The following is a 14,737-nucleotide window of genomic DNA, read 5'->3' on the forward strand; positions in this document are numbered from 1 at the left end:
GTCAAGTTTGTCTTTAGTATTTTGTCTTTTGCCATTTGTTGTCTAAGGGAAATAGGCTCATACTTATATGTCAATGCATTTTATTGCGAGTATGTATGACATTAAATTGTAATCTTGTATACATAAGACCTTTACACTAAACATCCTGAACATCTAAACACCTTTATAGACAAACGCTGTTGTATTGATTATATCACTGAAAATGACTATACTGTTTTACAACCGAAATTAAGATACTCTCAAACTGTTAGCTATAGGGTGTAACATATATCTATTAATTGTCGAAGACACTCATAAAAATATTTATATGTATATTTTATTTAATAACAGTAGAGGTAAAAAGGCTCGGCAGAACGCTTTCGTTCCTTATTACTAAGTGCAATATATATAACCGCTTTGTGAGAAATAACTTTATCTTTATATCTTGTGAAAAATATTAATTCCCCTATTAATATTAATGCACATATTCACATATTTCGTTAAATTTGTAACGCAGATTAAGGCAGTTAAAGAAGTTGCATACGTCATACTTTTATAGTTAATATCTTCATAAATCACACAACATGTCAATAAAACTGGCAATAATCCCTCCTTATCTTTATGTGCTCAGCATGTTCAGCCCGACTTAGTGTAGAACGCCTTGAGCATTACCACTGCGATTAGAGTTATGCATCTTGAAACTCTTCTTCAAAACGCGTGCAATAATGTGATGGTGTTCAACGCGGAAGTGTTTATATCGGATTATGACATTTACTTCACATATTTCTTTCAATTTTTTTTAATTAAATGTAGTACATGAATCTCCGTTAATAGGCTGTTTAACATGAACGTTTACCTACGTCTTATATTTAGCGAACACCAGCGACCAGGTTAGAAGCAGGGATTTCGGACAATTCCTCTTACTTGGATCATATACATTTACACGGTTATGTTGTTTCAAGACAACGTGTTATTAAATAACGAGTGTATATATATTTTTTGTAACCATGTTCAAGGAAAGTGCTAAACGTTAGTACAGCTATATCACATTAACACTTCACCCTTCTCGCTACAGCACGCTTTCAAGGCATTTGAACAATGTCATCTGCAAGAATTAAGTTGAAGTAATATTTTTGTAGACTCCTAAGGTTACATGCTCATGTCATAGTTTTCAAGAAGATGCTAAACATGATGTTAATGTTTAGTTTTTATCGAAACTCGCTTTAAACGTTATATGTGCATGAAACTTTGCAATAATGAGACTGCTCCAGGTGGTTGACAGTGAAATGTTAACAAGATTTAAATAAACAAAATAACTGGAAGATTGTATTTGGTTAATTTATTACAATATTAAAAAAAACCCATTACATTCAACATTTCATTCACACAGATTTATAACCTAAACAAAATAAACCGTTAACAGTTTCTCGCTAGCTGTTTTCTAAAGTTTTACTTGAAGACAGATATAATGTAATATCAAGCATGTTTGGTCATTCTGTAAGATTTAGAATTTGTATTTTCTGGTTTTCTTTTCTTCCGTTCAGCTTTTTATTACTTTATGCATATTCAATTTATGTGTGTTTTATAAATTGTACAAGTAAGGTTTTTTTCCAGAATATTCAATTTCATATTTATAACTTTTAAGTAGCATTTGGATGATATTGAAAGGCGCTACTGGTACTTATAGAAATATTCGAACCATTTGTGAAATGTAAGTTTATAATCGTACAGCTTCGATGAATAGGGCATATAAAAATCATTGTTTACAAAATGAAAAAAAAGGCTTTAATTAATGTTGTAAAGTGAAATAGCTTCTTGCCAAAAACCGTAATATAAGATATTATTAAAATGTACGACAATTGGTTTGTCCGTTGAAGATAATTTGTTTTCCATTTTCACAATGGTTTATCATGAAAACATTTGATTTTATAGCGTATCCTAAAGATGATATTATAAAGTAATCATCTCAAGGTTATTTCTATTTTTTAGTGTTTGAAATTTTAAAACTCTTGTAGAAAGTATTACACGCTATTTAAAAAAATCGTCGAAGATATCAAGCGTATGGATTTGAAATTTTATTTAATATTTAATATCATAGTTATGATACGCAAATTAGTACATACTTGAAACCTCTGAGGCCCTTATCAATTTATGTTTGAAAGAACTTTGAAAGCTTTCAACCAGTTAACTGACCAGAAATTTGGTGAAATACCTTGTTTACTTATATTTCGTCAAAAGGGCTTGGCATATTTGATTTTACGTCACTGAAAATAGTGATTGACAAGCCATTTTGGTGGCGATAGCCAGTAAACTAATTTCATTATTGTCACGTGAGAGTAAAAGTGTCAAATAAAGTTATTAAACAATTAGGGGAATTAAGAAACACTATGAATGGTCAAATGGAATTGAGGTCTATATGGGAGTTTACAAACTTATTTGAAGCTCGACCATCAGTCTGCTTCTGATTGGAATTCAAGATCGTCAACAAAGAGGTTAAAATCGGAGGTAATTGTGTTTAAGCCTTGAGGTCTGCAGACCGAGTTTCAGGCAGACTGCTTCTAATAATGATATGTGAGTCTGCTTTGCTTTCATTTTAGAAAACTAAAGCGTTTTGGCGACTAATACATATTATTTTTTTAAATAAAAGTTACTAGTATATTATTGAACGCAATTGTTTTATGCTTTTATAAAATTCAGATTAACGGCTAAGCTAAATATGTGTCCATATTTAAATCAAAATGAAATACATATCTGCAATAAACAGTGTTTTAAGAAACATGTTTATAATATAAAAGTTTAAATTTACCCTTTTCAGATTGAAATAGTTAAATCTTTAAATACTATGCAACAATGCACGTGATATATAAGTGAAACAACTTTGATATAATAGCCAGAAGGAAACATGCATTATGTTTATTCGACTTAAATTAGGATAAAATGAGAATGTCACACATTCGCCCTGCCTCCATTTCATTTTACATTGCACCATTCAACATTCGTCCACTGAAATATTCGCTTAAAATGTTACATACAGATGTTTCAGGATATAAGATAGTGTAAAACATGGATAAAACATATTATGGGGATACATTCGACATATAATCGTTTGTTCGTGTGATTTATTAGTTTGAAAAATATTTATTTCACACATCTCCCTCCCTTCTTTCATCACATTTACAGAGAAAGATTGACAACATATTAATAAACAATATGCACGCCTGTATTCAATCGTTTTAAGGATAACTATCAATAAATAAAGTGCATTTGAATAAAAGTTAATGTTGTTTCTGTAAATGAAATACAGAACATCATATTTGGACGGTAGTCATAATAGATAGATAAAAAAGAAACGATGCCGTTCCCGAATTTCAAATGTCAACGCAACGAAGCGTTTAACAATTAATTACGTAGGTAATAGTAATTTTCCTAAGCATAACTTCACACCACTGCATTTCACACTGCGTATTGTTGCCTGGATAGTTAAGCTCCTAACTCAAAACAATAACTTCGCGAACATTTAACAGATGGTAAACATTCATGCTACAAAGGTGTCAGAGAAAATGAATATACTGTAACTGTAAAACTTTTTTTTCTATTTCTACAGTCTATACCTTATCTAACAAATTCACTACACGAACACGATTACTTACTAGGTATCAGGATCTCATTTGTGATAATCAAGAACAAATTGAATAAAGCATCATTTTCACAAGCATTCCTCACAAGCGGTGTCTAAAAATGACAATGACGAACTTGTTACAATGGGAAGAACAACTTGTTGTTTCGTGGTGTTTCAACACGCTCAATTTTCTTTCCGCGAGTTCAAATTCACACTTTAGTTTATCATGCCATTTAATCTGAAACACCGTACATAAAACAAATGTTATGTATATGTATGAACGAAACACTTGGGAGCAACATTGCAGCAGCTGGTAAAATACAACACTTTGGTCTTGACGAAACGAATATATTGCGTCTCGGATGTAGTTGTAGTATTTCATTAATATACTTTCACTGATGATAACACGATAAGAACGACAACTAGCACCTACAAGCGTGCTGAGTCATGATAATGTCAATGAACTGTTCCTTTAGGTATAGCCTTAGTGTAACAATCCATTCATTTCGTGCCGTTTGCTGTTAAAATGTAAAGACACAATCCTACGAACAATTCTATATTTACACCTACATTACATCCATAAATAGCATAACGTGTAGACATGAATGAAAAAATAATGCAATACTGAATAATTATATCTATACGAGACATTTTTTTTTTCTACTTTAAAAAGCTGAAAATCTCGTTGGATGCCTTTCCTTTGCCGAACTATTTCTGAATGACATGAAGAATAGTCTCTTGTTGTTTACAGTGGTTATATTACATACTTGATAATAATTAAAATGAATATATCGATATCGTATTGGATATACAATAAGAGTTGAGCTTGGAATCATTATTAAAATAGTTTTGAAATGTAACATTATTTCATGACAATATGTGAGAAAATAATGTTGTTTGTTTCTACACTAACATCGATTGAGAAAAACTGAATATTGCAAACATTCAGAAATATTCATATTTACTTTTTCTGTGTTATTGCGTACGATGTCACCATTCACAGTCTTAACACATGGACTGTGATTGCACCATGCCCGTACAAGTCGTACTTCCCCTGCGCATCGTGCTGTTAAAGTTGTACATAGCCGAATGTTCCCCGCCCGGTAAACCTATATAAGAGCCCTTAGGGCAGCAACAGAACAAGTAGCGGTTGTAATACTTCCTATACTGACTGCTCAGAAAGTAGAGCGCGTATGGATTCACGCATGAGTAGATATAAGTCAAGCAAAACGATGTTATCTTTAGAACATGCCAAAACATATTGTACTCCGGATCGGCGAAGTGGCCTGCTAGGATCGAAATGTGACGTGGTAGCCAGCATAAAACAAAGATGACGACAAAGGAAAGAACAACTTTTGCCACCTTCAAACGCGCTTGAATTTGCCTTTTCTGTTGTTGATTCATCGCTGACCCTTTCACGGATTCACAGGGCAATGCTTTACTACTGATTATCAGGATTCTAGCCATCATGACGTAGAACATTGCGATAACGAGGACAGGTATTACAAAGAACACTATGAATCTGAACATAGAGTGTGCTTTGTTATACCATACTGGCAAACTGTTTTCCGGATATATTTTACAAATCGCAATAGTTACTGGTAAGATGGTGATGCTGCCATTATCCATGGGTGCTGCTCCTTCATAATAGAGAACATTTGATGTAACCGCCTCCGGTATGGCGAGAGCGGCGGAAAGAATCCAAATTCCCACCACAGTTACCACTGTTATAAGCGTTGGTTTTCCTGTGTGTTTGCTCATGGGGTGAACAATGGCAATATACCGATCACCACTTAGGGCAGTAAGTGTAAATACCGAGACACCAAGAGAAAGTGTTTGCATGTATTCGTTCAATTTACACAAAAATCTCCCAAAGGGCCAAGAGAAACACGTGAAAAGCGTTGATGAAAACGGCACGGAACACAATAATAACAGCAAATCGCCAACGGATAAACTGACTACAAAGATGTTAGGAGTATTTCGCATAGACTTATTTCTCAACACCGTAAAGATTAAAGTAAGGTTTCCCACGACGCCAATAAGGAATATTATAGCGAAGAGAATGGGCACGAGGATGGCTTCCAAGTTTTCGTGTGGCTCCTCGTAAACATCAACAGTAGGCGTACTATTCACAACATCCTCTGTCATATTGATTGATTCAGTCAAATTAGTCCCGTTGACTAGAGATAATGTTTCTGAAGACATCTTGTTTAATTGTCCGACCTTAGCAACTTTTCGGTTCGCACCTTTGACAACTATCGAATACAGAACTGAAAATAAAAAGAGAGATAATGTTAGATATTTCTTGATCACTAGTTTAATTTTGCAAAACTGCAATATTTATTGCCGTATGTCATTTTCAATATATGGCATTTAAGACGACTGGAAAACAAACAATCGGTTTCTATCAAAGCAAATCGATAAAACATATTATTGCAATTTTTAATGAATCATAATGTATTGACTTCATTCTGAATCATATTTCACACTAATAATTACTTATGGCATTCAAATTAAAATGTATAAATTAAAAAAAACAAATTTTCAACGCTTTGAAACTTGTCCAAAAGAAGCTTTATTTTCTAACTCAGAGGTAAAGAGATTCAATTTGATAAAAAACTGACATAGACATCGTTCTGAAACTATGTACCTAAAACAGATGTTTGAAATATCTTGTTCATCAATAATTGAACATTCCGGGCGGTATCTCAGATGCTTTCTTGTTTGATCATTTATCAAAATGCAACTTTGTTTACATAAGTATAGGAGTTTCGTCTTCATTACGCTAAACAACATAGCTTCAATAATTGAATTCCAGTTTTTTTTATAAGTGTATTTCAATTTTCAATATGGAACCTGAATGGCCCATTTGCGATTGTTTTGATGAAATCAAACATAGAAAAATATTTTAAACATTTATCAAGGTTAAGACATAACAAAATATAACAACCTAGAAAATAGTTCCGCCTGCAGTAGGATTCGAAAAGTATTACTTTGAAACCAATGCTAAAACTAGACACCAACAATTAGAGGGGGCTATGTTATATGTAAACACAATTAAGAATTGTGGCGTTATTTGTCAACATTCAAATTAAAAATTATCAACATTTGAATGTTTACTACTATCATTTAGGGTTGCTTGAGCATACTTCAGAACAAAACTATCCTTTTTTGAGCGTTTGGTATCTCAATGTAGGGTAATGGGCGACTTGCAAGATGCCTTATTCAACCATTTTTTCTATTTTGAATTAATAAAAAAATAACAATAATTCTGACCCGAAAGTAGAGCGTTGTTTAAGAAACCCACTTAACCAATACATGAACACTTTGGAAGGAATACCCTTAGAAATCAAGAAATAAATCGAAAGTTTGATTGTCCCGTTAGCAAATGGTTTGCGCACTCGCTTCTCACCAAGTCGGCATGAGTTCGATTCCTTGTAACTATGGCCGTATGTAAATTAGGTTGGACAAGTCGATTTTTTCCGGGCACTGTGGTTTTCTCCACAACACCAGACAATAATATTGGGCAGAGAGTAACTTGGCACTAGTAAATACTACGTTCTTGACAATAGTTGTAAAACGAAAAGTATAAACTAAAGAAAATTTATTAATAGCTTTTGAAATATAACCACTGTCAACCCCCATATCAGGGCTTGTAACCAGTTGGCAAATAAATACACCTAAAGCCGCCCATGCGATGTCATTCATTTGTATTAATTGTTTAAGAAAATAAATGTAATTTTTGTACATAACTGTTTGTTTAATGTACTTCCATAAAGCAGTTGTATATAAATAACTGAAATAGAATTGTAATTTTAATAAGCTATTTAGTGCGTTTATATACTACATTGGTTAGGGTATGCGTATGTTTATTTCTATGTATGTCTGTTAAACTATTTCTTTAAACGCATTTAATTTTATTTTATGTTTGTTTGTTGTTTTTTTCAAATTAAAAAGCGGATTTTTTTTCATAGAATGCGTTCAATACAAAAAAGAACATATTTATTTTGAAATGTTTGATTATATTAAAGCTCTTATTTTCAAAAATGCCTGTTCGAGAACTCAAATATTTCACCACCGGAAATAATATACATACGATCTGCATTTTTTATTGTTAAAAATGGTGTATTGGGGCAGAATGCACACAAATAATCACATTTTCTGTGATTATATGTCTTTTTTGTGAATAAATCTTTTAAATTATTATAAATCGACAATATTCTCAACTATATGTTGCTACAGGTGATACTATATATTGACCGAATTAGAAGTCTCCTACTGGTATATAGCTTATATATAATATCAATTTGCAAAAGAGGTAACTGATGGAGTAATGTACATTATAATATATACGCCCAATACATTAAGCGGTCAATGTGCCTTAAAACCTGCATGAAATGACATTTATTAACAACACGTAAGTATAAAATATGCGTCGCTTTCCTGTTGATACTTTTTTGTTTAAAGTGTCGTTGCTTGTCAATATCTCTTTTCGGAGTCTGTATCGCTTTGTGATGACTATTAATTAATACAATATAATTAATGTCATAGCTGACATTCAATATAAAATATTTGTATGCCGTTAATGCATATCGATAAAAAATGGAAAAAGTAACGTTAATAGAAATGCAAATTTACATCTAATCTTTTTGAAGTGTGCTTAAATATTTCATACACTGAACCGAGTAAAAGATTTAATCATGAATGTAATTATTTTCATTTCCTTGCCATTGATTATGAAACTACATTATAAGCCGGTATGACGTTCGCGATACATTACGATGATATTAGTATTGAGATGTAGATACCTAATGATCTTGTGGCTATTTCTTAAAAGCTCGTCCAATTATAACAAATCACTAGTCATCATTTGCGTCATTTATATAAGAGCAACCGAGTATTTTTCAAATACTGTCACAAACATAGTTATTTTCGTCGTGACCGATGGGATCGGCTTGGTTTTAACTTAATACACTACTAATGAACTAGCTATTTAAAAAAATGGTTGACAGAAAGAAAATAACACCAGGACAGTGAAAATTGAATTAATAATGTATTGTTTAAAATATGATTTCCGGAATAAAATCATTAAATCAAATTATATTTCTCGATGAAAATTGCTAAATAGATATAAAGCTAAATAACAACAAATAAAGAAACATTTAAACGAAATAGTTTGCAGTTTCAAACAAATATATTCATATTTTGATTTCACATGGACACTGTGTATCAAATAGTTAAAGGAGTCACGTTTATATGCTAATATGTTATCACAAAACCTTTTATTAAATAAAAATATATAAATAGTAATTACCGATTAACCTCACTTGCCATGCAATAGTTCCGCTTCCTTCATATCAATTATATTTATATATATCATTTTCCAAAATGTACAATGTGTAAATCACCTCCATCCAAGAAACTCTCTAAAATGTTGTGCGAGTTTTCACCATCTGTCATTTCTCATTTCTCTACAACATGTTGATCACTTTTCGCAGGTAAAGCAATATAGTTTAGTTCCAGAAAAACAATGTGTTTACCGAGAACACACTACTGTATGGTTATTTAACTCTTCAACCATCTGCGAAGTGATTATTATATGTTAACTTATCGGAGAAATGTTCAAGTCCAAATGCTGTTTTGGTGTTATCGTTCTGTCACAATGACGACTCTACAGCTTGAAAATGAAACATGCAGTGAGCAAATGGCCATGTTATATACTGGCCTGCGCGTCAGAAATGTTGTACGCATTGCTTTTTTCTATCGAACTCACACGGCTTACAGCAATAATGCCTTTGAATTGGGGTCTGTCATTATTTTATGGTAGATTGATAAATTCGGCATCATAAAAGGCGGTGATCGGAAATCTGTTTTAGAGCGGCTCTTACTTCTACCAACACAGTACCTTATAATTAACAACAGGTTTATGTGGAACAAAAAGTTATTATCGTTAGCGAATACAATGTTCGAGAACTAATAACAAGATTGATCAAGTTCTTAAATGCATAACGATATGTGTATGAGGATTGTTTAAATGTAAGCTGTATACTTTAATGCTACAATTTTGTTCAATTACTTAACACACGCCGACAGACGTTTTCAATTTGTAAAATATAGATCGTTTCCATTAAATAAATACACTATCCGAAATATAACCAAGTAGTAGTATTAGGATATAAATATGTTTTTAATCTTCTTAGTGCGTTTAACTGCCAAGGCATGAATTGATTAAAAAACATTCAAAACAAATTAATGGTATTAGCAACAGTTGTTATGTGGCTTCTTTTTATTGTGATAAACAACAGAAGTACCTGTGAAGGAAATGTGTACATGCCAATCTAGCTTATAAATGATACTATATTATGCCACTGTGTTGGCTTAACAGAATGTAAATCAAATGCAATGAGATTTCTTTGAGGATACAATCGAAAGCTATTTAAGCTTTGTGATTATTATACGTACAACAAATTACTATGACTATAACGCACATTTAAAGCTGTTCTCAAGCAATCCCCTTCATTAAAAAACAACACCAAATAGCTTTCTTTGGTTCACATCCACAGTACATCAGCTTCCGCAGATATTTCTTTCTTTCTGGATCATTACAATTATTATGTGAATTTGTGCAACAGATTGAAAGTGTTGTGAATGACATTAGAGGAACCGACACGGCTATGTTCATAGATGATATTTATGAGTTTCTTGATGATCATTTTCGCTTAATTAAAACAAAAAATAAGATATCCGACGTAGATGAGATGTTTATTTGAATATTCCAGTAACCATAATGTTAATTGTTGACACCAGATAAATCCATACCAGTGTTCTATCGTTTGAAATTATATTACGTGCTGGTAACAAATGTTCCAAACGACCGAAAATGCCTTACATTAAATAATGTCAATGGGTTAGTTTTCTCGTTATCCCAACTAAAATTGAACGTAACAAGTCATTATTTTTAATCTTTCAAGACCAAAAAAGCTTGTTGTTTATCTTAATTAATATTTTAGTTACATAACATCAATTTATCCCTTCTGGCATTTCGTATTGTAACCTTTTATTGGGAAACGTTTTGAAGAATGCTCCAAAGGAATCCATTTCGTAACAGATGTAAAATTCATTAACACCACTGTCAGCAATAAACGGTGATAATTGCTTAAATGTACAGAGATGCGGAGTGAGCAGTTAACGGCAACATTTTTGTAGCATGCATTTCTTGAGGTTTACCAGAAATATGTCAAATAATTTACATTAATTTATTGGATGCAATGCACCACATGGGAAGAAATGGTGTTCAATTAGTTTTTTTCTGTCAATGATTCTTTATTTTACTAAAGTCGAAACTTGTTGGGTCGATATCACAGGGACATGCCAAAATACTTTGAGCCTAGCTAATATCGGGCCAAGCAGAAATGCTTTCATAGAATGAAAAATCTGTCTTTAACATCAAGTTCAAACTAACGAGATCATCGAGTCAAGCGATATTAAGCCAACGGGCTTCGATTGTATTTTCATACTAAATTACAAGTGCATTCATAACAAGTGACATAAGGTCATATTAAGCACCGGGTACAGTGAAGTAGTTACGTGTATTTACAACCAGTTGGAACTACAGGGATAAACCCTGTAGCTTAAACTTTTAACCACGATTCTGTTTTAAGGCACGCGGCTTGATCAAGGCTAAACAAACACTAAACATTATTTATATTAAAAACTACAGAAATAAGATCAGTAGCCAAAAGTTTAAACGTAAACCCCGTTTAATGACACAGAGTAAACGCCAAAGACATAGAACACACACAAAAACAACATCACAAATAAGAAACATGGAACAACAACACACAACTCCACAAACTTCACAGTGTATATATAGTATATACAAAAACTAGGTTTGTTTATCAAGGATTGTTAGGTACGTCCTTGTAACGGTCAGTAAAATGTAAATTTATATATTATATATATTTGTAGAAGATGTAGTGATTTGGATTAGTTTTACTTAACTCCCACATGTTTAACGTCAGTAATTTTTGTCAGTCAATTTTTTTCTGATATTCTTTTACAAGATTCTGCAGTTTAATGATGAGTTTATGTAACGGATCTCTAGCACAAAATACATAATTGTATGCCTCCTCCATGTCACGAACTGTTGTGAAGACTTTCAAATTCTAATAGTCTGAGACTGTTTGATTTTGGTTGTTTTTGTTTTGTATTAGACAATCCCCGCAAAGATCGTTGTAATACAATGAATTAAATGGTTTATGTAATCAAAGGCATTCATGAGACGTTGTCGTTTGATATAGCTTAACACAAATTTTATGCCTGTAAAAAAGGTATGTAAGCAGTGTAATATCGTTTGTTCTTTATTATTTTCATTTCAAAAAAGAAGTCGACGTATGTTTATTGTGTAATTTAACATCGGTGATAACTAGTTCAGGGTATCAAAATAAATCTTAGTACGCATGTTTCCGGATAAGAGCAATGTCTACAATTTTGACAGTAATGGTAGTTGAACCATTCCCCCTTTTTACTTAATACAACAGACGAGCGTTGTTGTTTGCTCTCTCTTGTTTGACAATATAATTTAGTTCTTTAAAATTCAATACCTCAGCAGCTATTATGAATTGCTTATGACAGATCTTATTAATGCTGGCATTGACAGGCACAGAAACACGTAGTAAAATACAAACCCGTTATGCACGAATAAGCTGCATATGAGCAAAGAAAGGGGAATGGAGATTGTTAAAATGTCGCCATGTCAGTTACTCAAATGTTGACAGTCAAGACATTCCAGTGATACATGTGGCACAATTCAACTAAGTATTTAAGTATTTCCATGTGTTTTGTGAACCATTTTTACTCGCTGTAAACCTATTTTGTGAGTTATTATAATTATTAGCATGATGATGTTACAGGCTTACGTTGAATACATTTGTAAGAGAAATCACAATATATTTGGAACCCTAACAGCGGGGCATGCTATTGTATTTGTATATGAAAGCATACTCTTAATTATGTTTTATAAAATAGGTTAACTACTATTGATATCGGGAACCGTACCAATATATTGATTCCTAGATTATCGAACGATAATTTTTGAAAAAAGTTCGAATTTAAAATACTTCTTAAAGTAGATTGAATGGCATCATTTGTTAGAAAACGTTCATAACGTTTCATCAAAGAATTTGTCATATTTATCAAAGACCACAATAACAGTTACCCCATCCTCGGCACCCAGCGTATCATAACCTATATGACACCCTGGGCGAATCAGCTGTAAAATCTCGTACTCATGAATAACTAATAAGGTGAAATCCAGCCGCTTGATTGGTCGCATGAGACACACCTCATACGGTGCGGAAACGGCCAAAAAGTTACGGATGTAATCTCGGTTCGAAATGATCCAATGAGATCACGGCTTACAAATCGTTTTAGGCAGGATATTGTTAAATACGCCAATAGCTCTTTACAAAGGAGATTCTTTCCTTTTTGTATCTGCTATTTCATTGGTCGGAAAATGCTTATGAATATTCAAGATTTACGAAGTTTCCCTAACCAATTTGCCCAGGGTATCATATAGGTTATAATACGCTGGGGTGCCGAGGATGCAGTTACCCATGCACTGCCAAGACAATGCCTTTTAGGTCATATTAACGAAACAGCATCTGGTCATTAAGCATTCATGTGACAATGCATACCAAACATCATTGGTACCTTTCTGTGTTTCTCATGCAAAGTTTTGATTTATCTGTTTCTGCAGAGAATTAATGAAAACCTCGCTGGAGAAATGTGCAAAGAGTGTAAGTTGTTGACAAATCATACTTTGAGCTATTTTCTAAATCTACAATCCCATTTATCACTTTAAATATTTCAAAATTTAAATAGTTGCAATTTGTATTTTGGTTAAGGTTTACATTTCGTCAAGTTTTAAGGGCATACACACTTTTGCCTTTGAAACATAAATCAAATAGATCAAGGCCTTAAACACACACACAGTAAACATCATACAAGATAAAAAGACACAGACAAAGATAAAGAAACCATTAAAATATCTTATCAGTTGTTAATGTTAAATGTGTAGTTTGAAATTTCTCCAATCTCAATAGCTGAGCATCAAAGTTGTTTTTCCTCTAAATGCTTACATTGACTCTAGTCGATTTTGTTATCAATTGTTTAATAGTATTACATTTCTGATTGGTAATTAGGATCCTTTTCGTTTGCGTTGAGGTTTTAACGCTTGTCAGTTAGCGCCTTATCAGCACTTTAAAGCTGCACTCTCACAGATTAACCGTTTTGACAACTTTTATTTTTTTTGTCTTGGAATGAGCAATTTTTTGCGTAAATATCTGCAAACTACTGATGTAGGACTGCTGGCAAAAGATCAGACCGCAGATTTCCATATTTCTGTTCGAAATTTATTTTTTTATGGCTTAAACAGTTACTAACGGTTTAAGAAAAATGCATTAAACATCAATGTTTTTACTTAAATATAAAAATTTGCGATCTTATTCTTTGTCAACAGTCTTGTATAAATCGTTTCCATGGAGTTTCGCAAAAATTGGCTCGTTCCAAGGCAAAAAATGAAAAAGATGTCAAAACGTTCCATCTGTAAGAGTGCAGCTTTAAGTTCCCATTGGAGTACTTTTGTAGGATCAATACCTCCACGTCAAATATGTATTAAGTGTGTACCTTTTAAATAAAACTCTAATTCAGCACATTATAATATCATAATTTGTATTTTCCTTACAAGAACGAACCAAATGACAAGGAAAACTAAAATAAAAGCTATTGTACATATATTTTTATTGCGATTTCAATTGTAAAGAAGAAGGAATTCGGTTGTTTCAACTTTCAACTGGATGTTATTTATCTATGTTACTTAAACATTATTGGTCAGAAAACTTAATCAACAAAAGCGCCAGTGACATATGTGTGAAACAACACGCATCATTTTGCATTTTACATGTTTTCAACCAATTGAGTTTAATGACATTTTTAATCGTAATCTACATCATCTACTAAACTCAAATGTATAGTAAAATTGTGAAGTGGCTTCTGGCATTATCATAAGCAGACTGTAACAAATAGTGTTATTAACTCTAGGTAAGAAACACAAATTTAACTAAATGCACTAGTTACTCA

General features: G+C 32.5%; 1 protein-coding gene across 1 annotated transcript; it reads right to left on the bottom strand.

The window, feature by feature from the left end:
• Positions 1-3,139: 3,139 nt before the first annotated feature.
• LOC128239380 (neuropeptide CCHamide-1 receptor-like) lies at positions 3,140-9,017 on the bottom strand. The gene is made up of 2 exons (XM_052956001.1): positions 8,913-9,017; positions 3,140-5,868 (listed from the first exon to the last, which is right to left on the bottom strand). Exon 2 carries the CDS (start codon positions 5,801-5,803, stop codon positions 4,604-4,606), a length of 1,200 nt encoding a protein of 399 aa, XP_052811961.1. The 5' UTR covers positions 5,804-5,868; positions 8,913-9,017; the 3' UTR covers positions 3,140-4,603.
• Positions 9,018-14,737: the final 5,720 nt, after the last annotated feature.

This window comes from Mya arenaria, chromosome 6 (genome assembly GCF_026914265.1).
Source record: "Mya arenaria isolate MELC-2E11 chromosome 6, ASM2691426v1".
Lineage (NCBI taxonomy): Eukaryota > Metazoa > Mollusca > Bivalvia > Myida > Myidae > Mya > Mya arenaria.

Bases quoted from the DNA above. Each gene is read 5' to 3' on its own strand.
- LOC128239380 (XM_052956001.1), bottom strand. From the start codon at position 5,803: ATGTCTTCAGAAACATTATCTCTAGTCAACGGGACTAATTTGACTGAA.